This window comes from Podarcis tiliguerta (genome assembly GCF_965153285.1).
Source record: "Podarcis tiliguerta genome assembly, chromosome: 1".
In the NCBI taxonomy this organism is placed as follows: domain Eukaryota; kingdom Metazoa; phylum Chordata; class Lepidosauria; order Squamata; family Lacertidae; genus Podarcis; species Podarcis tiliguerta.
In genome coordinates this window covers 21,058,285-21,083,002 of record NC_139534.1, presented here as the reverse complement: position 1 = coordinate 21,083,002, position 24,718 = coordinate 21,058,285, and the positions used below count along the sequence as shown (strand labels likewise).

The following is a 24,718-nucleotide window of genomic DNA, read 5'->3' as shown; positions in this document are numbered from 1 at the left end:
TATATTAGGAGAAATAGAATTTCATCTATATTACAGATGACTACCAGTAGCTTTGGTTATTAGGGGACAATCTGCTACAAATGGCAGAATTAGAACAGGCACTGGAAAAATGGAAATTAAAATAACTTACATTGGAATGTTCATATCATCCATACTGATTCATGCTGCCACATCAAAACATGTTAACAGGAAATAAACTGATCATTGCTGAAGTTTAATAACCATAGGCCTAATTGTATCTTGGTGCTTGTGAATGAAATCTCATTTTAAAAGATTGTGGATTTTGGGGGGGGAATACTTGTTCCGAAATGATCACACAAGCTCTAACCTCTGAAAGCAAACACCCTAGTAACCACTGACAGCCAAAATTCATAATTATGGTAGATTAAAAGCAAGTGAGTGAGAGCTAAGTCATACTCAGAGTACAGCAACTAAAATTTATGTACTTAAATACACTGATTTCAATGGTCCTGTTCTGAGTATGACTAATATTGCTTATCATCCAGTGACTTTAGCTTATGCATTTCCTGGATGGGTGTGATGTAAACGTTCTATTTCACTTGTGACACAGGAACAGAAAGAGCAAGGCTCTTGCAATTACTTTTGTCAAAGGTACCCAGTAAGGGTGGGAGTGAACACAGTTCTGACGTGCTAAGGGGGTGGTTTTCCCTTGACAGTGTGGTTGGAGTGAGGGAGAACTCAGTGGATGTTGCTTGTGTTTTCAGAATCTAACCTTCTTATAGGAAACTTTTGGGGCCCATATTTCTAGTTGGCAAGCAAATTGCTCAGAAAATGCATTCTTCCATTGCAGGGGCTTGGACTAGATGACCCTTGGGGTCCCTTCCAGCTCTACAATTCTGGGATTTGCGCACACCCACTATTCATGAAAGCACCAAAGCTGGTGTCCATAGGTCTATACATACAGAAAACTTTCTGTTCCTAGTTTCTCTCCGTTAAAAGCTCAGTTCATTAGAAGTTATTGTCTGGGAAGCTTCATAATTCATGTAGCAACTTGTGGTATGTGTACATGTGAGAACTACTTGCCTAGATAGCCAATCAAGGTACAGTGGTACCTCGGGTTACATACGCTTCAGGTTATATATGCTTCAGGTTACAGACTCCACTAACCCAGAAATAGTACCTTGGGTTAAGAACTTTGCTTCAGGATGAGAACAGAAATCGTGCAACGGCGGTGCAGCGGCAGCAGGAGGCCCCATTAGCTAAAGTGGTGCTTCAGGTTAAGATCAGACCTCCAGAACAAATTACCGTAGATTCCGGCATATTAGGCGACTGGGCGTATAAGACGACCCCGTCTTATATATTGGCTCGGCACTGGGAGGAAGCCACCCAGCGAAATCGGCTTAGCATCGCTGGGCAGCTTCCTCCTGGCACGGAGCCTGCCGCCCACTGATGCGGCGGCGGCAGCTTCCGAAGCAGCAGTGGGTGCTGGGCTCCGCGCCAGGAGGAAGCCATACCCGACGTATAAGACGACCCCCAACTTTTTAACCTCTTTTCTGGGGTTAAAAAGTCATCTTATACGCTGGAATCTATGGTAAGTACCACTGTATAGCACTACCTTGACCACGACACTACTAGGTTCCTGTTCACATCATATCTCACAGCTACTGTATCTTAGGAGTTGTAGCTGGCACCTTTCTGGAATATAGTGATTAGCAGGGTTTCTTTAAAAACATTTTTTCTTAGGACCAAAGCTAAACATTCAAACATAAATCACAAATAAAATATGTTTCAGTAACATGAACCTTGAGAAGAAAACAGTTGAGGTAAATATATTTCTCTACCCAAAAGCTATAACAAGTTTTGTTGCACTATCTCTATGCTCTCTGTACCCTGCCACTTACACACATTTAACTTGTGCACATTCAGCTTTATGTAATAATAGTACAGTGGTACCTCACAAGACGAATGCCTCGGAAGACGAAAAACTTGCAAGATGAAAGAGTTTTTCGTTTTCTGAGTTGCTTCACAAGACGGATTTCCCTATGGGCTTGCTTCGCAAGACGAAATGCTTGAACCCAGTTGGTTTTGACTGTAATACAATCTTTTGGCTTTAGGTGCAATCCACAGAATGTAACCCTTGTGTAAATTGCGTATAATCCAAATTGTAACCTCGGTTACTATCACCTGTTTTATTTAACACAACTCCCCTTTTTTCTCTGTAACCCTAGTCTTTGTCTTATAACCATCACCAACAGGCTTTTCTCAGAGGACAACTGTTTTTCCTCCAGCCACCCACTCCAGGAATTCTCTACTACTTTTTGCAGAATTGTTACTTCTGTGAAGAGTGGATTGTAAGCTGTGGAAACCCATCTACCTCATTGTTAATTTTTTTTTTTTTTTTTGCAATGTCCAGAAATATTAGGCAATATATAAATACAGTAATATGCTCTTGTGCTACTTTCCCTTTCTGCTTCCTGGTTAATGTACAAAGCTAGAACTTTTGCATCTACCATGCATCGACGTATGTAGGTTCTAGATATGGAACTTGGTTGAATTCCTGCTTTGCATGGTACACAGCAATTGTGAATCATTAATACTTCCCGTTACTACTTGTGTGCAAAGACTGTTCTTGGAAATTTTGTCTAACAGCCCAGAATTCTGAATTAGTTAGATAGCATTTCAGTGATACCTAGCGAATAAAAACTCTTACATGAAGAAATTTGATTATGAGAGGATTTTCCGTCTGTGTCTAGTAACTTGATTATTTTAAAATAAGCTGGTACAGACCATACTATTTGTTTATTTATCTATTTATACATTTCATTTATATACCAACTTTATCTTCCAAGGATCTCAAGATATAGCAGTTGCTATTTCTGCTATGTGGCTTGATTTCTGAAACAGGTTTAATTTGAATAAAAGCATTTTCTGAAAGAAGGACATCTTCATTCCCTTAGTAAATACATAACAAATATTTGTCTACTTTTTCTGAGGCATTTTGGATAACTGCCATGATTACTAAATATAGTGTTATCAGAAACTTCATGTTTCCTGTTCCTGGAAACAATTTGATTCTGAACAGAACAAACACATTACTAAGATTATATTATTAACAAATTATATTATAATATTAGAATATGTCCCATGAAATAGATGGAACTGAGTGAAATAACTCCTGATGGTAGAAAAAAGGAAACATGTACAAGATTTGTTTTTTTGTTTTGTTTTTTAAAATACTTTACCAAAAACACCCTTCTTTGAAAAAGTATAGTAGCTTCCAATGTAGATTTTTGCCATCTGCAAACAGAAAAGACTAGCATACTTCAAACCTAGTTTTAGCTTGTATGTTTTTCAGACTATCCTGTCCAAAGTAGAGCTTAAAAAATGTGCTGAAAAAGTAGATGTGAAGAGTTGTCAGTAGTCAGGAAGTCCCTGACTCCTGTCAGCACCTTTTGGTTTTTTTATCACTACTGTTGTCCTTTGCCAAAAAATCCAAGAGGAAGACACACAAACAGAAAGAATGCAAAAAATAGAAGCCTATTCTCAAAAGTACAAATTGATAAGATTTATTACAATGTGCACCCTGAAATACATTGAATTGTAATAAATCTTATTCATTGACACTTTTGAGAACAGGTTTTTCCTTTTTGCATTTTTTCTACCTCTTTCTTTTGTCTTAGCTCAGTGGGCTGCCTATACCCAATCTTCATACCTTTTGTTTCTTTATGTTGTTTTTAAAATAATTTTGATTGTTCGTTCATTTGAAAACTGGGCCATGGAAGCAGACCAAATTATTTAAGTTAGGAGATATAACTCATATTCTTATGTTAAGACTAAATCTTTTATTCCTTTGATGTGGAATTTTGGTTAACTTTGTGTGGAGTTGATGACTTTGGGTAAAGAGTTCATATACTTCATTGGTTAGAGAAATTGCAAAAGGGGTATGAAAATGAAGGGTTCTGTATTAGTATTTACATGCAAATAGTATCTGGTTTTTAGATCTAGTGAACTCTCATGAGTGCAAAACTGTTCTAAAACCATCTCTTGTTTTCTTAGGTATTCAGTACTTACTCAAATGAAGACTATGATAGACGTAATGAAGAGGTTGACCCTGTGTCAGCATCAGCTGAGTATGAACTTGAGAAAAGGGTGGAGAAAATGGAGGTTTTCCCTGTGGAAATTGAAAAAGGTATGCATTTTAAACATTTATTCTGCAAAAATAACTTTTACTTTCAGGCCAAAGTGGTCAAAATGGCCTGGAATTAAGCCTTGGTGAAATTGATGGGAATTGTGAGTAGACATAGAAGACTAATGAAAGACCTTGTTAGCTGAGTTTAGGATTGCTTCTTAAATGTTTGATAAGGGCTGGAAGGCTGAAATATAAAGATTTTTGAAAATTGAATGGAGGATTGTACAGTACAGGAATGCATGCAAAAACAGAATTCATCGGATTGTCACAGTACATCATTCTTTTTTTAAGAATGCATAAATGCACTTCTTACTTCAGTCATCATAGAATGACTTCCTGTTTATGATTTAAATACTATATTAAGCCAATAAGGCATTTTGCACGTATGACCAATAATTATTAGCTATGAATCTAATTTTAAAAATACACAGTCTTTTTCTTTTCTTTTGTAACCCATAGGTGACAGTGGTTTAGGTATCAGTATTATTGGAATGGGTGTTGGTGCAGATCAGGGACTGGAAAAGCTGGGAATCTTTGTAAAAACGATTACTGAAGGTGGAGCTGCTCAGAAAGATGGTCGGTAAGTTTCCGCTAAGAATGCTTAATCTGTTTTGCAGATATTAGTAAAACCAAGCCAGAGTAAAATTATATGAACTAAGTTTTATTACTTTTCAGTATCTGAATGTTTCACTGGCTCAGTTCAGGTGAAATGGGAAACCATGTTTTCCTTCTATAGGGATAGTGTGTATTAGAGAGACAGTTGCACAACACAGTAGGCCATGTAAATTCTACTTTTTCACTCATGCAGTGTTAGTGTGTAAAGGTGGGTGTCTTCTTTAAATATCCTATGAGATTACAGCCCCTATATTGTGCTGAATGTCATTCTAGAAGATTCTCCAACCCCTAGAAGCTTGCTTATTACCACTGTAACAGAAGGAAGGTGCAGATAGGATCTTACACAAGCTCTTCATTATCAAAAATGTATCTCTTGGAATTGAGCAAGTGCATATTGCCTCCTTAAGAAGTTCTTAACTAGTTTAAATATATATTCTCCCAGTCCCTATCTTCACTTTAAACATATACTTTCATTTTTAAAGCAAACATATTTGAGTCTGGTTTAGATCTTTAGTTTCTTTTTCCCTGTGGTAGGGGGCTCATTTGTGAGGAAAGGTGGGATATAAATAGAATTAATAATCTATCCAAAAGTTACCATTGAAAATATTCTGTAGGGTATGTTCTGTAGAACATAATGACCAGACAGGCCCTTACTCATATGCTTTTTATTGTTTTCATTCAAATGCCCTTTTATTTTAACAAATATAGTGTGGTGTGTAACACCAAATATGTTTATTCTTTGCCTTTCAGAATCCAAGTAAATGATCAAATTGTTGAAGTTGATGGTATAAGTCTTGTTGGAGTAACCCAGTTTTTTGCAGCAACTGTACTAAAAAATACAAAAGGCACAGTCAGGTATGTGTAATTTTATAAAATAGCTAAGCAGGGGTTTTTTAGTAATAGAGTTGAAGGGGAAATATTAAAATTATTTCTTGCTGGTGACACTGTCATTTTATATTTGACTTCTTGATGGTGGTTGATGGTTTTCTGTAGGTTTCTGATTGGAAGAGAAAAACCAGGAACTCAGAGTGAAGTAGCTCGACTTATAAGTGAGACATTGGAGCAGGAGAGATGTTTGTATGAGCATCAGTATGCCCATGATGATACAGAACAGGTATCAATTAAAATATAACATTGCATGTATGTCGTACACCTTTCCTCTCCTGTGCCCTGCTCCCAAGTTCTTTCTCTTGGCTCATTCTGAGCCCCGCTTCCTGTTGATCTTGTTGTGTTACCTTTCCTTCTCCACACCTTGTAACTGTCCATATAATCAAGAGGCGGTACAGTCACGTTCAGCCTTACCGGTCAAATATAGTTCATACTGTGAATGGGCAACTTTGCTGACTGAATCCACTGCCATATTTGCTTTCCATTCCTTCACCCAAGTAAACTCCCAGGGTCCCCCAAGCATTTGCTCCATCTTTGTGGGTGGTGATGTTTTGAATGTGTAGAGATTGACACTTACCCTGAACACCAGTAATAGAAAGAAAGATTACAACTTCTCACTGTACACGTTCAAAATATTTCAGCAAACCTTTTCCTTTCCTGGAGGATGCTGAGTGGACAACAGATGTTTAATCTATAGCCCTAGCCAGCAAGTAGCTTTCTTAAAGAGCTATTCTGAGAAATGAGAGAGATAGTGGGCCAGTATATTAACCACCAGTCTATAAAGTACAGTATTTTTCTGTGTAGAAGATGATGTCCACCCCCCCCACATTTTTTAGTCAAAAATTGGGGGTTGTCTTATACACAGATTTATATAGTAAGTCTTGGGTGAGCTGGTGCTCAGGGCCACGGAGAGGCGAGGCAGTGTTGAGGTGAGGAGGGAGCATGGCCGTGGCGCCGTCAGCTTTCTCTGACGAAGCCAGACACAGACTGGAGAGGCAAGGTGAGGCTGTGCTTAGGTGCGAGAGATCAAGTGGGGAATTGCCATAAAAAAGCTCAACAACCTTTTGGGCGATTTCCCCAAAAAGCTGAACAACTTTAAAATAACAATTTCTAAATTTTGGGCTCCCAAAAGTAGGGGTTGTATTATACATGGGGTTGTGTTATACACAGAAAAATACGGTATCTTGCTTTTTATTACCAGTTACTGTATTTTTCCCTTCAACTTAGGTGTCTGTAAGTTGGCAGCTGAGGGGGCAGGTTGCACTCCCCAGTTGACCGGATTTAGTCCCAGGGGACTCTGGTTGCTGACTTCTAATGTAAAAGCTGTAATAAAGTAATCTATGCAACTACAGGCTTTTGGATATGGTTGTACCTGAGCAGTGCCCTCCTATAATGATCAAATACAATGGAGTTCAAAATTAGTATGTGTCTTTTTTGGACAGCAAATGCAAGAAAAATGTGTAGTGTTATAAGAGAGTAGAGGAAACACTTCTCTACCTGCTTTCTCCATGTCATGAATAATTTTATACACTGCTATCATGTAGCCTCCTGCTTGGCTTTTCTTTAAACTTAAAAGCCCCAGATTCTGTAACTTATCAAATGGGAGTTTTCCCATTCCCTTGATCATTTTGATTGTCTTTTCTTGAACCTTTTCCAACTTTACAATATGCTTTTTGAAGTGAGGCAACCAGAACTGAACTGTTTTTGAGTATTTCAAGTTGAATTGTGTATGGATTTACACAGGTTGTTGTTGTTATTTTATTTTATTTTATTTTAAATGCAGAAATATAGAAGTGACATTTCAAAGCCATTTTATCTTTGTTAGAAAAAGTTGTACTTATTTTCAATAATACATAATACCTTTTCAGGATGAAGATTATGATGAAGATGAAGATTCTTTTGAATCACATTTACATGGAAAATCAGTGGAAGTGTTTTATCTTCCTGAAAATGAGGATATTAATTTGCCACTAGACATGGATTCTACACAGTTTCTGTTGAAGTTTAAAGAGGTACGATGCATTGATTTGCTGTCTATTAAATGGATAGTTAATTTTGGTTGGACTCCATTACATGTCCCTGTTACATGTTCTATTGTCTACAGACATTAGCATGATTCACACATTTGCCTTAGACTGCACAAATGTGCAGGCTTCTGCCTTAAATCTACTTTGCTCCTCCCTGACACTTTTTTGCTGCTGTGCTGCACTGAGCTAAGGTTTGGCTTAACCTGTCATCTGAACTGGGAGTCATGGTTAAGCTCCCTCCTTCCTAACCATGAGCCTGTAACAAAGAGCAAACTTTTAACCATGAGTTCTAGTTCAGGCAATTTAGCTTAGTGTGGCATGGTTGCAAAGAGGACTGGGAGCAGCAAAATGACTGCAATCAACTCTCCAGGAGCTGACACAAATCACTTCTCAAATGGTAGATTTCACGGAAAAAGAGCAAGTTAGCAGAAATGTATCAATATATGTTAGCTATATATTGGCAATATATTTTATCGATTTCAGAAGTATATCCATTTCACTGCCTGCTTGCCTGCCTTTATTTCACACCTTTTCTCCAGAAGTGAGGCTCAAGGCAGCTCACTTAAATTAAAGCAATATGAATAAACTACAGATATGTGAAAACATAGGGTGATATCAACTGAGCAAATAATAATAAACATAGGTTGAAATCCGAAGGGTCTCTTAGATCCATATTGGTGCTTCTGTTTACATCCAGGAGCTTCCCTGTTTGGTTGAAGTTTTTCCCTCATCTGCACTGGGAGAGCAGTACTGAAGAGTGCTTTCACAGTTATTCTGAGTTCTATGGGTGATGTGTTTAGTGGCCTCAAAACCTTTACGTTGAGCTTCTTCAGTGGACATTTAGATATCTGAGTCTTTATCAGATAGACCTTACTAACTTTCTGATATAAAAACCAAAACTTGTTTTTGCATTGGCATGTGTAATATCAAGCCTTCAGAATACACTTCTCCAGAGATGCTTTTTTAAAAAACACAAAACTATTCAAGACCAAAAGTATAATCTTTCAGTCTCCACATGTGTGAGCTAGGGACTTGGTTGTTCTCATTTGAATTATGCTCCTTTGGTCATGCTGCAACCTTGAGAGTCTCATAAATTTGTAGTGGATCACTTCTTTTATTGCTATCTTGCAAAGGATAACCAGCCTGAAATGTTTTCCTTCTTAGAATTCTGTCAGTGAATAATGAAACTTGATCACTAATCTTTAAAAATATTTAAATTCGGTTCTTTTTTTCCAGAAAGCTTTGAATTAAGACTTTTTTATTTGCTTTCATATTTTATGTTAGATATTCGGTAAAAGTATATGTTAGCATTACATTCCTGAACCAGCTATAGTTGGAAATGAATGGTTGACTCACAAATAGGAATACATACACCAGCAAACTCGTCCAATAAGCGCAGTGTGATCAACATAAATATTATGTTGCTGATAAATAGATCTCAGTTGCTTCATAGATCCTTTTTATGTTTAGAGATACTCTGAACGTAGCAGTAGAAACTGCAGTATAGAATTACTGTGTTTAAGGACTTAATGATCTTACAGAAACAACAACCTTTCATATACCTATTTTTTCTCCTCTGACAAGTTGTTTTTTTATTATCCTTTTGTAGCTACAGTTGAAGCATGCAGTTACGACAGCTGAAGTTAACCAACTTAAGGAAAAGGTACAGTTTTAATATATAATGATACACGAAAATTGTTTTGGCTTGTATGTGGATATGCTGAGGACAGCTATGGTGAAACCAAACTTTAATCAAAAGCAAGTAAGCTCATTATTTAAATAAATTACATTGGGCAACAATTTTTTACTTTTTGAATGTTGTCTAGATTTCTACAACTGATTTAGGGTATTTTTGCACTGCTGAATCAGGAAATGGCATCCGTTTCTCTCCATCAGGTCAGGTTTACTGTAAACTGAGTGGTGGGCATTGATAAAGATAAGTACACGTAAATTGCATGTTGCTTCACCATTTTTCAAACTTCAGGGCTTGAACTTCCGTTTCTTGGAACTCCTGGAATGCTCAGCAGCAGGGAGGTCTCTCTTCAGAGTCCAACAGTAGTCAGCCATCATGACTGCGTCCCAGAGACCCTGATACCTGGTCTCCATCTCTTTCATGTCCTGATGGAATCTCTCCCCCTGCTCGTCACTCATTGAACCCGGGTTCTCAGGAAACCGGTCCATATGTGAAAATATGTAGTGCATCTTGACGCTCATGTTGCAGCCCAGGTTTCTGAAAGCAGTCAGCATGTTGTTCTGCGTAGTTTCTGGCCTTATTGTTGCCAAGAAAGTTCTTCACTACCAGAACAAATGCCTTCCATGCTTCCAGTTCCACTTCGTTCATTGAGTTTCCGAACTCTGGATCTCTGATGAGCTGATGGATCTGAGGACCATCAAAGATGCCAGCTTTCAACTTCTCCATGGTCAATCCTGGAAAAGCCTGGCACAACTAAGTGAAGCAGTCACAATCCTTGTCCAGAGCCTTGGTGAACTGCTTGATTAAGCCGAGCTTGATGTGCAGCGGTGGGAAGAGTATTCTGTCTCTGTCCACCAGAGGGTCGTTGATGGCATTCCTTTCTTTGCAAGGCACCAATTCCTCCCGCACAGGCCAGTTCTTCATGTAATGCTGAGCAAGGTCCCTACTATCCCACATGCACAGAAAACATGGGTACTTGGTGAAGCCAGACTGTTCTCCCAACAAAAAGTTCACCATCTTCAGGTCAACACAAATAAACCACTTAGGCTGATCATAACCAATTTTCTCCAGCACATGCTTCACCGCTTCATAGTTCTCCTTCAGTGTACTCGAGTGAGCCAGGGGTATAGAGGCAAACTGGTTGCTGTTGTGTAGCAGAACACATTTCAGTGATTGCTTGCTGCTGTCAATGAACAGTCTCCAATCTTTGGGTTCGTACTGTGGCACTCCAAGCTTGAGCAGAAGCTGTGCAATATCTGCACAGTACACCAAATCCTTCTCTTCCGAGAAAAAACGGAGGTATTCTTTATGCCTGTTGCGGAAGAAGCTGATGCAAGCACTGTCAGAGAGGAGGTTTTTTTCCTTCAATCTGGATGCCAACAGTTCAGCAGAGTCCTTTGACAAGCTGAGGTCACGAACTAGATCACTCAACTCCTTTTGGGAAAATGGATGTGGAGCATCATCTTCAAGAACCACTTCTTCTTCATGTCCTTCAACACTGGAGGCATCTTCGTCACTAATGTCAGGAAGTTCTCCAAAGATAGGCACTGGAATTTCATCACAATAAGCTACAGGACGACGTGCTGATTGAAGATCAGGATACTTCATGGGGCGGCTGCTTTATGCTTTGCCACACCAATTTATGGAAGATTTCGAGGTTTTATGACTTCAAACTGATCCCCTTTTGACATAATCACCCAGAACTATCGGACCTGAATACTTCTTGTCATTAAAATAATCATTTCCAATCAAAACAATTATTCAACATGGCATTTTACCCCCACCAACTTCTTCTAAAATGCTCCACATAAGCGTAAAGGTACCCCTGCCCATCAGGGCCAGTCGTGACCGACTCTAGGGTTGCGTGCTCATCTCGCTCGAGGCCGGGAGCCGGCGCTGTCCAAAGACACTTCTGGGTCACGTGGCCAGCGTGACTAAGCTGCATCTGGCGAGCCAGCACCAGCGCCGTACACGGAAACTCCGTTTACCTTCCCGCTAGAAAGTGGTCCCTATTTATCTACTTGCACTTAGGGGTGCTTTCGAACTGCTAGGTAGGCAGGAGCTGGGACCAAACGACGGGAGCTCACCCCGGCGCGGGGATTCGAACCGCCGACCTTTCGATCGGCAGGTCCTAGGCTCTGTGGTTTAACCCACAGCGCCACCCGCGTCCACACAAGCGTACATGTGAACAAAAACGTAAAAAAAGACATGTGGCCATAGCTCAAAAACTTGACCTGATTGTACAAAACCAATGTGATTTTTGGATTCAGCGCATCAGATGCGTCCTAAATCAACTGAAAAAACACAGACAACAAATGTGTTGTTGACCAGTGTTATTTATGATGATTGAGGAAGGATGTTGGTCCTTGTATATTTTTTCCTCTTTCTCTTGGTATTTTATTTTAAATATAAATATGATGTGTTTATTAAATTATTCCATGTAATAATGCTTTTGAAAGAAAAGCAAGCTCAGAACCATCCAGGTAGAAATGGCAACTGTATCGGAGGAAGATTGCATTAGATCTTGCGCTGTGCACCCCAGTTTTTATTTCCAACACACCTTTGTCTACTGCCTATTCTCATTTTGTAAAGGGAACAACCTCCTTTCCCTTCATCATCTATAGTGCCAGGCTTGAGAATTACATGGTGCAGTCTGATTTCTTACCTCCTGCTACAGAAGGGAAAATTCTACCAGGTGCACTGTAAAAATGTTGGTATGTTGTCTATATGCTGAAAGTTTTATTAAGATGGAGAATTGCAACATTTGTTGATAAGGAAAGCGCGTGCACGCACACACACAAATAAATTGAATGTTAGCATAAAAAACTGTACCAGGTGTGGATTTTTCAATCACTTCAGAACTGTGTTGGGAAAATATCTGACAGGCAAAGTAAATTCATTCTATGTAAATTTCAACAGCATAGGAGTCTTTGATCTGTCAATATTATTCCTACATTATCATTTTAGTAGCAGAGTGGCAATGACTTGTTGCACAGAGTGAGCTATGGCTATGAATGAATGAATTTTATTATTACGGTCACAGACCAGTTCCGGTTATGGCTACTCTCTTTCCTTCTACCTAAAGTACAGTATGAAAAGTAAATCTCACGCTGCACTGGGACAACTGCTTACATGGCAGGGAGAAAACAGGAACCTCTGCAAAAGCATCTTCTATGAAACTCGTAAATGTTACTTAAGCCTTGGATCTGACAACACCACTGCCAATTTCATTTATTTAAAGCCTTTTAATCCCACTCTTCAACCAAAAAAAGCCCCCAAATTCTGATGCAGATACGGATTGAATGTAAATGTATACTGCAGCTTCAATGACTTGTATGAAACTCTCAAAACGTTGCTAGCGATAAGCTGTCTGATGGTTTAGGCCTTTAGAAATGCGTTTGTTTCTGAAGGTGGGATAGCATATTTGTCTTCCATACTGACAGGAGTAGTCTGAATCTTAGAAGTTTGGTTCCTCATTTATTTGGGATGTGGCCAAAAATAAAAAATAAAATGAGAATATGTTGTAAAATGAATAATCCTGAACAGATTTTGTCCAGAAGGACTTCTATGAATCTACAACAATATTAGCTATATCAGTGATATGCAAGTCAGTAGCTTTTTCTTGCTATTGTTGTTGTACATTGCTGCACATAGTTGTCAACTTTTCCCTTTTCTTGTGAGGAATCCTATTCGGAATAAGGGAATTTCCCTTTAAAAAAGGGAAATGTTGACGGCTATGTTGCTGCATTAGAACTGACTTATTCTTTTTTAAGACTCATAAATGATTGTGAAGAGTTACATAGCTAATACCTAATACTGATGAATTGTTTTTTAAAGTTAAAAGCATCAGAAGCTGAAAAGATTGAATGGGAGTTAACTAAATCCCAGCTGCAAGAAACTTTAAGTGAGAACAAAGAAAAAATAAAGAAGTTGGAGACCTATTGGTTAGAAGCGCAAAGTTTATGCAAAACAGTAAATGAACATCTTAAAGAAACTCAGGAACAATATGATGCCCTGGAGAAAAAATACAACAAGGCCAAAAAATTACTCAAAGAGTATCAGCAAAAGTGAGTTCATTGTCATTTTCTTTCAGTTAATCTCATACAGGACATTCCTTGTCATTTCTTGCATGTACTGTAAGTTATGCATATATGTCAGTGGTTGATTTTGGATGATGCAGAAAAATCTAAGAGAGTTTGATTTCAGTAGTGAAAACACTCTGAAACATGGAAAGCATAAATAGAGGGAAGTTATCTAAGTTGATGCCACAATGGGAAAATGCATCCTTTACAACATCTATCTCATCATCTGACAGATACTCCATGCAGTTTCTACAGAATATTTAAAAACAAAGTCACAATACTTTGATAGTGTATCCTTTGCTATTATCTTGGAGGGGGTTTTTGAGGCACCTCAGTTCTCTAATAAACACAGCCGAGAGGTAAATTGGCTAGGATTCAGAGTGTGTAACTCTAAAGGTAAATGTTAAGTAAAAACAAATAAAGAACTTTTATAGGAACCAGGAGGTCACATGGAACATCTGCTAAGCAACAGAATTAACATTTAAAATAGGGTGGCCTTAGAAAATCCTGCAACAGTCTCCTGTATGTGCATTCAGACATATGCAAGAAAATTAAATCCACCAGGCTGCTTACAATGTGGAATGGGTTTTGGTCTTAAGGAAAAATGGAACTGGTCCGGTTAATAAAAAACAATGAGATTACTTGGAAATGTATTTTGCTGGTAAGAACAGGCCATCTTGGTAAGCGGGAGAGGACAGTGGCAATAGAAAGAGTAGATGTGGGACAGGCAGGGAGCGTGTGGGAGAACAAAGAACAAGTAGAAAGAAAAAGGACAAGAAGCTGTGCAATTTCATGGAGATGTTGTTGTTCACTAGTTGTACATAACAACCAGAATAATACTGTGTAAGAGATGAGATTGTAAAAGTAGAAGACTTAACAATATATACTGGTAGTTATTTTTAGTTTTTCAGTACACATTGATAACTAGCTCAACATGTTAACTAGCTCAACTAGCTCCTTCTAAATTGCATAATGTGACTGTTTCTTTCCCCTTCCAGAGAAGTAGAACTCATGAAAAAGGAAGAGGATCATACAAAAATTATTGGAGAGAGAGACCAGGAACATGTAAATCAGCTGAAAATATTGCAGGAGAAGGTTAGGCAAGATGACTTAGTAATTACTGGCTTTAAATATGTTAAAAACTGCTTTATTGATTTTTAAATTGCATTGTAACATTTTCAGATTTCAGAGCTTGAAGATAAATTAAAAATATATGAGAGACTCCCATTTATGTTTGGAAATAGCAGTTTATTAGAAACTACAACTCCAAGTCCTGAGCAACTTACAGAAAACCTTGAAGTAAAAGATGATGTTCAGGAATTTGAGTCTTCAATAGAGAAATTGGATTTTTCTGGTAAGTAAAAGTAGAAATTCAGCAGCATTTATTTCTTTGATTTCTTAAATATGTGCTATATGTTGTTGCTATGAATTTACAGTGGAAGATGCCAATCTTGCTAGTAAGTAGAACTGTTAGGCCCTAGGTGACGCTTCAGTCTGATGAAGCAGGAATAATACTGATTCCCTTTGTATAAATAGGGCTATTTCAGGGCTTAAAACCTTTACTGCACTTTTACTGCATCAGTGGGAACCTCCAACCCTGAAAACCTTGGATACTTTCCCTGTCTTGTTTGATTCCAGCCAGCGTTCGAAACTCCCATTGTTCTAGGCGCATTTTGCGACAGGGAATTTCATTAGCACAAGTAGTTTCTGAGCTCTGGGCACAGTACTGCACCAAAGATTTCAGATTAAAACTGCGGAGTGGAAGGAAAGAGGACCTTTTTCTGCCTCCCCACTTCCAGCTACTGTATGAGGACTGGAGAAGATACCCTCTTAAGAATATTAGGGTGGGTGGGGAGGGGAAGGACTACACCATGTGAAAAATGAGCATAATATTTTAGCTGCTGTTCATTCCTTTTCAGCTTTGTATTCTTGCTATTAAAAAAGTGCACCTAGACCAAGGGTCAGCAAACTTTTTCAGGAGGGAGCCGGTCCACTGTCACTCAACCTTGTGGGGGGCCGGACCCACCCTCTCCTGAAAGCACCCCACCCCCGCCACTCCATTCACACCGCAGCTGTCGACACCGCCTTGTCTTCGGCAGTGTCGTCATCGTCCTCTGCCTCGGCTAGGGGTCCGTGGGGCACAGAGCCCAGGCCGCTGGCCTTGGCAGCGAAGGCAGCCTCCCTGCCGTTGCCTTTTCCTCCCGCTCAGCTCTTGGCCATACACAGCCATCTCAGCGGGAAGGAAGGGGCATCGCCCGGAGGTGTCCACGGCTTTGGATTGGATGCAGGAGCTTCCTAGGGCCGATCTGAAGCTGTGCCAGTGTCGCGGAAGTCAGTCCCCATGCGACGAGGCCTCCGCTCTGCGCTGGTTAGCGCGGGGACTGACTTGCGGCAGGGTCTGCAAGGATTGTGGGCCAGATTAACGAGCCCGGTGAGCCGCATCCGTCCCCCCGGGCCTTAGTTTGCCGACCCCTGGCCTAGACATTCCATTGTTGCACCCATAACCTAGGTTTAAGGTGCCATTTAGCTCCTAGCTTTCATTTCTCAGTTTCTAACACCGATTCCAGACCATTGGGCACAGGAAACTGCTTGCAGGCACAACAGATCAACTGACTCTGCATGCCCCCTAAGCCTTTGCCTGCAATGTTGATTTTAAATCACGTGGGCACAGGAAAACATTTCACCTGACAGAATGGTGACTTCAGATGATTGCTGTGAAATGGCCCACAGGGTTTGGGGGAGGTAACAATTTAGCCTGCTGGCATCAAAAGGTTTACCACAATTGTATTTCTGAGTCTAATTGTCTTCAGGGTTCCTAACTGAAAGAGTCCCTGCTAAGGAAAATGTTTTTTTTTTTTTTTTTAATGAAACGTTTCCTCTTTCTAAGGGGAAAACTTGCTTGTAGCTGCTCCAACAGAAAGTGCAATGGTCATCTTAAAAGTCAATCTAAATCTGACCAGGGCAGATCCTTAACTGGAGTTAAGTGATAGGACCACTGGGATATGCATCTCCCAACATCCTGTAATAAAGATCTCCTGATATCCTTACTCATGGTATGCACAGAAGTTGCATACATGAGAAGAACCCATATATTTTGTATCCTCAGTGAAGTAATAAATAAGTAGGGATGTAGTATTAGACAGCTGTTAGACAACTGTTAAACAACCTGTAAAAGGTGCACAGTACAAGCAAAATTTTTAAGTTCGTCAATATGTTCTTTAATACAATCCACTTTGAATTGCCATCTGTTTGCTAATTCAGCAAGGTATGCCTTCTGTTGTAAAACTCAGGTATGGTCCTGACTGTTGTGTGCTAACAAAGAACTTAACAAACAACTTATAAAAGGGCATTTTATTGAACCAGCTGCGCTACTGAAAAGGGTGTGCAAGCTTTGGAGTCTGAATTCTGTGTTTCCATTCAATTTATAGAGAGTCAGATTACTTAAGACATTGAATGCAAGCTTATAAAAGAGCACTGACTAATTTTGTTAGGGAGGGAATGGGGAGACAGAGGTTCTGTTGCTGGAATATCATTTTTAAGGTAACTTTGTTTTGTTTACAGATTTTGATACTTTTGTTGGGGACACACCAAGGTTAGACACCAGTGCACATAAAGCAAAAGCCCAGCTTGCCTTGAAAGTGAAACGTCAGCCACCTTCTCGGTCAAAGCTGAAAGCATCTCTTGGGGCTGGACAGAAGGAAATAAACTTGCTGGTACAGTATTCACTTTATTGATTCCCCTCCAGTTATAATTTAACTTTGTTTAAATGCACTCACTGATGAGATTAATTTTATCATTTACCCAACACTCCTCTGTACCACCTTTCCACTCTTAATAAGATGTCCTGCTGTGAGCTGGGTTTTTGTGCACATTTCAGTAAATCTCTCTTTCTGCTGCCACCACAACAAATTTATCTGAAAACTCCACCCCTAACATAGCCAAGTATGAGGCATGTCGTTTAATACAAATAATATATTAAATAAAAAAGTAATGAACAGTAGTTGTATGATTACTTGAAGTACATAAGCATTTGGTACCTTGGACTTAGGCAATTGTTAAAACTTTAAATTTAAAAACTTTTATTTCTTAATACATTTTTAGGATGTGGATGATAATGGTGATAATACAGAGGAAATAATCCAGAGCAGATCTTCAGAAGTGACAGAGAAGATCATTTCATCACAGCAGAGTGATGTAGATCAAAGAGATGAGAAGCATGAGCATGCTGAAAGCAGTGACAGTTTATTAGAATCAAGTCCATCAACTTCCTTGCACTCTTCTCCAGTATATAAACCAAACACAGAAAATAGTCCTGAAACAACTCAGCCAGCTTCTAATGATGATACAACTCCAAATTCTCCGTCAGGATGCAGCAGAAATGTCAAGCATAGAGACTCAAAAGGCAAAGGAAGAGTGAATAAAGGTAATTTAAAATTCCTAGTGTTTAAAAATTTTAAGTCCTGAAAAACTGTCGATACACACAGAGTGGTTCTTGCCTCCTGCTATTAAAAGTTAAACAATTGCTGTTTCCCCATTCTTGTACATTATGCCTCTAATGTAAGCAACACTGTAAATTTAATATAATATTTAATCTTCTATTTAAATGTAAGAAATTGCACAATCTGTATGCTTCAGTCATTTGATGTCACCTTGCAAAAGCAAAGAGAACAATATATTGTAAAATGTTTGTCAGCACAATACAGTTTCTGTTGTGCTTATCTATAGAAGAGGCTTTGCTTTCTTTTAAGTTAGGAAGTATATCAGTGTTAGACTTCTTATGTCATTATTTTATTTTACACAGATGACAAACGAAGTGAAGAAAAGACTGAATCAAGTGAAGGTGCCTCTGCGGGCAAGTCCAAAAGGCGTTTCCCAGATTTTGGGTACGACGTGCATGTTTTTAAATGATGGAATGTTTGTCAAAAGCTCCTGTAACTGAACTGCAGTTTTTTCATGTGTCAAAAACTAATTTGATGCTAATCTGCATAACTAGCGGCTGGGAATAATTGTGTGCATGATTGTATCAAAATTGAAAATGACACTGGTTTGAAGAATACGCGTAAGTGGAAATAACCGCGCTTCAAACCTCTTTCTTCCCCTGGCATCTCAAAGCTTTAATAATTTGCTTCATGCCGTAAGGGTCCTTCAGTGCTTGAGTGACTGATCTTTGGGAATGGCTTGCCTCAGTCTGCAATCTTAAACACACTTTAATAAGAAATAAATTTAATTCGGGATAGGCACCTTTAGGATCAGACTATACACATTCAAATAAATAAAGAACATTGTTCTGTTGCATCATGACAAAATATAATGGTTATATCTTTTATGGTAGGGCTTTTATGTTTAAAATTTGAGATAATAAATCTAGCTAAATTGCAGTTGGTTCTGTATGAGACCAGCAAGTTACTTTTAAAGTGGAATGCTTTTACTGTTGTTTAACTTTGTGCATCTTTAGAGAAGGATGCTTAGGTTCCCCTCTGTCAGAGTTGAGGGTAAAATTACAGTGTATGTCCATAGCTCATAACTGAAATAATTATTCATGTGTACAGTAGTGACAACTTCACTCTGGAGAAGTCTGGAAATCGTTCCTTTGTATCCCTCTCCTTCGAAACCTGAGACATGAACTCTGGCTCATAACAGCAGCCACCATTGTAGCACAGAGCAAAGAAGGCACAGATGGGATGGGATGTAAAGTTGTGGGTGTTCAAGACAATTCTTGTTTTGGGGGAGAGACCATATATATCACAGCTAAGGATGCACCTATGCATCTTGAGTTATATTTACTAGGTTATATGATGATGGGTTGCTTCTTTTTTCCTTCAGTGTATATTCTCATAATGGAATATTACAAAATATTTGTTATAATTGATTGCACTGTGGAATACATTTGAAATGTGAACCATATTTCTATTTATAATTGACAATTGGGCTGGTTCAAAGATCGTGGGTCATTTCAGTTTAACTTGATTGCCTGTGGTCAGTTGGGGATTGATCTGCTTGTTCTCTCATTTACCCCACTTCCCGTTACTATACTTGACTAGTGTGAATTGACAATTGTGTGAAACCTGTTGATTTATTTTGCAGTATGCCACAGATATATTGGGACAGATTTGACTTAGCTAATTTGTGCGTTTTATTAAACTACTTTCTTTAATTTCAGGGGCCTAAGAAAATCTGGTGGTAAAGGGAAGAAGCAAGAAAAAGAAAATGCAAGGGGTTCGCTAGACAGCCGGTACTTAGAGAAGCATTTTATGTTCTTAACTATGCATTCCAATGAATTGTGCAATTTGAACAGTCATCTGAATGAATATACATCATTCTCAATTTTGTATCGCATTCATTGTTAGAATGTTGAACCTCAGTTTCAGTCTTTTTGAAAAAGGAAAGTATTCAAAGGCAATCAGATTTACTTTTAAAGTGTTTCATAGCTGGTAACATACTAGTGCCCAGTTTGCAAAAAGATAACATAGCAGGAAAGCTACTTCTGAAATATTTTATACATAGTAATTTAGACCTACTAGTCTGAATAACATTAAATTGCTTTAAACTGTGTGGTGTATAATGTGTTGTTGTGTACTGATGATGAAAACCCGACTGTTATGTCTTATCTATTTCATATGGTATGATTATATGTACAATAGATTGTCAAAGCTCATACATGAAAAATTACATTCTTTCAGAGGCTCTCGAGAATTGCTGGAGGACTCTGTCAACAACTTATCTGCATCAGATTCAGATTCCCCTATCCCAACTTGTATGCCTTTCTCCTGGTTTGGAGACAGCCATAAAGAGCATAGTTCTAGTAGCACCCTGAGCTTTTCTCAGGGTGGCCATGATGTTGCATTGGAACAGAGCCAGGAGAAGAACAGAAACAAGGTAAATGGTGTTTATTTGTATATACTTTGCACATTTAGATTTGATTAATGTTGCTCAAGAGTTAAATGCTGTGACAAGTATCGTAAAAACGAAACATGTGCAAGTTGTTCACCTTAGGAAATAATATGTTATATATCACTAGTGATCCTCTGTGGAATTCAAAAGTATTTATACTAGTGCTGACTTATTTTCTCTAGCTTTCCCAGTTATGATAAGGCTAGCCTATTAAGAACAATGGATTGCGATCCAAGCATGCCCTCCCATGAACATAAGGGCTTATTCTGATCACAGAAAGAACTCTGAACCAACGGAGGCTTCCACTGAAGGAAATGGTGTAGTGGAAATTCCCTTGTTAAAGAGTTCATCATCATGTTGCTTTCTGAAAAAACTTAAGGCTTTACATGTACACAGATGAAAATAGAAAATCTGCACATTAAAAGGCAATGGTTATGGCAAGGCTGTCTGCAGTCACATGATGCCTTTTTCTACTTTGTCCTTGCCACCCATTAAATGTGCATGTTGTTGCATGCTTGATCCTTTCTATATGGTAATAACTTCGACAAAACAAATGTGCTACTCTTCCCATAGTTTTCTTTTGTTTTGTGGATTCCATATTTGTTTCAGTTTGTTAAATTAATCTACATGTGCATTTCAAGCCATCAGCATCTCATTTTGTATGTTTTGGTCTTGGAAAAGATTTCTAAACCTCGGAAGTGTGTACAATCTATGCCAGCAGAAGTTTAACCAACATAACATACCTTAAGTGTTTTTATGCCTGCTTGTGTCCACATAGATTCAATGGTTGAACGGTTTACTCACATCAGCTTGTGAGTTGTCAGATTGGTGAGACAGTGTGATTGTGACTTTAGTTCTTCCTATGCAGGGAAGTGACTCAGGTTGCAATCTTATGCACACTTACCTGGGAGTAAGTTCTGTTGAACTCATCATGCTTACTTCTGACCAGAGGTGGGGAACGTTTTTTATTTCTATGGCCACATTTCCTTGTGAGGAACCTTCTGGATGTCTTGTGCTAATGGTGGGTGTGGCCCCAGGGCTGCATAGAGACAGGCCTGAAGGGCTGAATTTAGCTCCTCTGTCTGACATTCCCCATTCCTGGTGTATAGGGTTGCACTGCCAGTCATTTAAAACAAAATGCATGGTGTCTTCGTCCAGAGTTGTCATGCTACAGTTGTAGGTCTGTCTTTAGAACTTTCTGATTCTGTATCTCTAGCCTTTTCAGTTCTACCCAGGGTTGATAACTTGCAACTGCAGTGAGGACAGTAGTGCTTAACTACACTTGAATGTATACGGCTTAAAAAGCACCTTTCTGTGCTTGAGTCTACATCTTTTTGTACTGCTATGAGAGAGTGGTTCATTGTTTTCTGTTTGCATAGATAAGTCTTGCCTGTTATTGCAAACCTCGAAAGCTATGTAAGAATTGTCACCACATGGTCCCTATGACAAATACCAGTGATACATTCAGTTTTATTAAAGTCAGGTTTGTTGTGCTGTGGTTCTCAGAGTGGGAAATGCATGTTTCTAAAGAAATAGGGGCAGGTAGGAAGGATTGCACTTCCCTGATCTAATGAGGAAGTGAAGGTTAAAGTTTGAAGAAGCATTAAAATATAGGAAGCTATAAAGGCTTTGTGCCTGTTTACCTGTGCCCATTATTACTTCCTCCTTCCATAGCTTGTTTCATATAAACTACTAAAATAAGGTAACAGACACACCTCAATTCATGTGAGCCCTTTGTCCCCAGGAAATTTTCTCCTGCCTCCTATTTTGTTGGGCTTTGCTACCCTTAAATTTTTGTGCCTTTGGGTGAAGGTATAGGGCAGGCACAGCAGTGGAGCGTATGCCTGCGCTACCTGTGGCGGGTTGCAGAACATGCCCCCGAGGAGGGCGGAGGGCACCCTCCAGTGTGCCAGAGTACAAGGTTGGAGAGAGGTGGGGGGCTCCTGCCTATTCTCCTCCTGCTTTCCGTTGCTACATTAGGCCCGACCTGGCAGGAGAGCTGCTATGGCCAAGAATTGGCTGAGGAGAGTGGGAGACAGCTTTGCCGCCCTCTCTCCCCCTGCTGTCTGCCACCGGGTCAAGCCTGACCCAGTGGCGGAGGCAGAGCTACTGCAGCCAGGCGCAAGGCGCCTTGCCGCCTGGGAGGGTGGACAGCAGCTTTACTGCTGCCTCTCCTGCTTTCTGCCGGCAGGTCAGACCTGACCCGGTAACAGACCCACTGTGGCCAGGCAGTGCTGCTCTCCACCACCATGTCAGAAGTGACCCGGTGGCAGAGCTGTTGCCACCAGGCACGAGGTATGCCGTGGCCAAGGAAGGTGGGCAGCAGCCCTGCCACCCACTCACCTGCTCTCCTCCCCGGGTCAGGCCTAACCCGGGGACAGAACTGTAACAGGCACAAACGCTACAGCCAAGGCTCAGCTTTTTCTGGCCCAGTGCCAGGCTCCGATGAAGGAGCCTGCTGTGGGGGCGCCTATTTGGGCCCCCTCTCAAAATTGCACCCGGGGCCAAAGCACCAATGCCCCCCCCATGCTACGCCTCTGGGCAGGCATAGTTTTTCTTGCTTCTTGTGGGCTTGTTGGGAGTGGGATGGTTTTGAATCCAAGGCCTCCTTGATCCATCACAATGTGGCCCTATTCTTTTCCTATCACCATTGGCCTCCAGTAGTGGACCATCTCCTCCACCTGCAGAGTGGTAGATCTTCAGGATCCAGTGGTCCCCCTATCTGGGAATTTAGGATTGCTCTCAAAGGGGCATAGTTACTACTAAAATACCCGGTCCTCCAATTTTCTTGTTCCATCTTTGCCTCCATGAAATCCCATAACCATACATGTGTGTAACAGACAGGTGGCAGGATAGAAATACATGTTACTGTTGATTTTGGTGCTTCATTCCAGCCACCCCTCAAGCTGTGTTATTTTGGACTAGCTATTCTCTCCTCCCATATTAGACAGGAAGAGGACTCAGCCACTGCCTGTTGGGCTGTTGAATACTATTACTTAATGTATTTATATCCTGCCTCTCTCCCAAATTGGGATTCAGGGCGGTGAGTATCTGAGAGGGTGGCAGATTAGGGAAGCCTGCTTTAGGGGAGGGGGAGTCAGCAAAGGCGCAGTAGGCAAGTGTCAGTCCTGGGGGGCGGGGGCCCTCAGCATCTGCTTGACCATTGTGGGTGCTAATGTAAGGCCTGCTTGCTGTAAATAGGGCAGGTGGTGCAAGGACAGTATCAAAAGGAAAAGTTATCATGGCAGGAAGCCATATTGGTTCCTGTTTTTCTTACTATGCCTGCAACTTGAAAGCAGGGATGGAACATTTGGAAGCAGAGTCTTTTGTGCTCCTCAAGACCAGGAGCTGCCCATGGTGCAGGTCTTGGTTCCAGTCTCTGATAATCAGAAAACTAAGGTCAAAGTGTAATCCCTCCGTAGCCCCCATTAAGGGAATGAATTTACGACTAACCCCATTCATTCCTGACTAACCCTATGTGCTGAAAATAGCTACCAGAACTCTCTGAATATTTCTATTGATCAGATGATAAGAGCCCAATACATGTGAATTGTGAGAGAGTCATGATGAATATAGATAAGCTTAGTTCAGAGTTACTGGAAATAAATCATTAGTTATTTTTACTTTTTAAAAAATAAGACATTGTGCCTCCTTGTGATTTATTGTTCCAAGGAGGAAGTTAACAACACATTATTTTCACTTGTTTGCAGAGTAGAATTGTCATAGATGATTCATACGATAGCAAGCCAAGTTGTGATCTGTCAGGGTTAGTGACAGAACCAAATCTTTCAGGGCGTTCACACACTTTAACCTTCTCTTCAAACGAGGTGAGTTTCAGTGTGTTTGTGTATTGTTGATATCACAATTCAGACTATATTATGCAATTTAAGTTTGTCTCTAATGAAAAGAGTAGGTTATCATCATTGCACCTTAATGTTTTTATAAGCCCACATTGAAAAATGTACCTAGGAGACAAAAAGTATTTTGCTTGTTATCAGTTTTGGGTTTGATATATTGTTGACAACATTTTATCACACTGAGCTACTTTCATGTAACCGAAGCCAAACCAAGACTGAATGTGCATCTGCTCTGCTCCTGCATTGCAAGAAGAAAACACTTTAATTACATCCCTAACATTATAAGACAGCCAATTGATTAATAGTACCACCAGCCAATGCATTTTGCTTTCTATGCTTCTGCTATTTGTGTGAATGGCATGCATTAGTACTTCTAACAGAATACACATTGTCTTCTTCATTTCATTCTTTTGGCTGTAGAGCTTAATTCTTGCTGTGTTATTTTTGAAATATTTTTAGATCATTATAAAGCCAAACATTTTTTTAATTTCCTAAATTGGATCTTTCAAAACTTT

The 24,718-nt window shown here is 39.7% G+C and overlaps 1 protein-coding gene across 2 annotated transcripts in view; it reads left to right on the top strand.

The window, feature by feature from the left end:
- Positions 1-24,718, top strand: part of LOC310660725 (neurabin-1-like) — a 39,259-nt gene that overhangs the window by 8,331 nt on the left and 6,210 nt on the right. Inside the window, exons 2-16 of one of the 2 annotated variants that reach the window (XM_083405682.1) lie at positions 4,018-4,150; positions 4,610-4,730; positions 5,516-5,620; positions 5,759-5,879; positions 7,522-7,665; positions 9,290-9,343; positions 13,211-13,440; positions 14,454-14,550; positions 14,638-14,809; positions 17,017-17,168; positions 17,557-17,878; positions 18,257-18,338; positions 19,616-19,687; positions 20,136-20,331; positions 24,057-24,173. In XM_083405682.1, coding sequence (XP_083261808.1) covers positions 4,018-4,150; positions 4,610-4,730; positions 5,516-5,620; positions 5,759-5,879; positions 7,522-7,665; positions 9,290-9,343; positions 13,211-13,440; positions 14,454-14,550; positions 14,638-14,809; positions 17,017-17,168; positions 17,557-17,878; positions 18,257-18,338; positions 19,616-19,687; positions 20,136-20,331; positions 24,057-24,173 — 2,118 coding nt within the window. The remainder of the gene's footprint in view (positions 1-4,017; positions 4,151-4,609; positions 4,731-5,515; positions 5,621-5,758; positions 5,880-7,521; positions 7,666-9,289; positions 9,344-13,210; positions 13,441-14,453; positions 14,551-14,637; positions 14,810-17,016; positions 17,169-17,556; positions 17,879-18,256; positions 18,339-19,615; positions 19,688-20,135; positions 20,332-24,056; positions 24,174-24,718) is intronic. The other variant, XM_083405683.1, reaches the window with a different exon arrangement.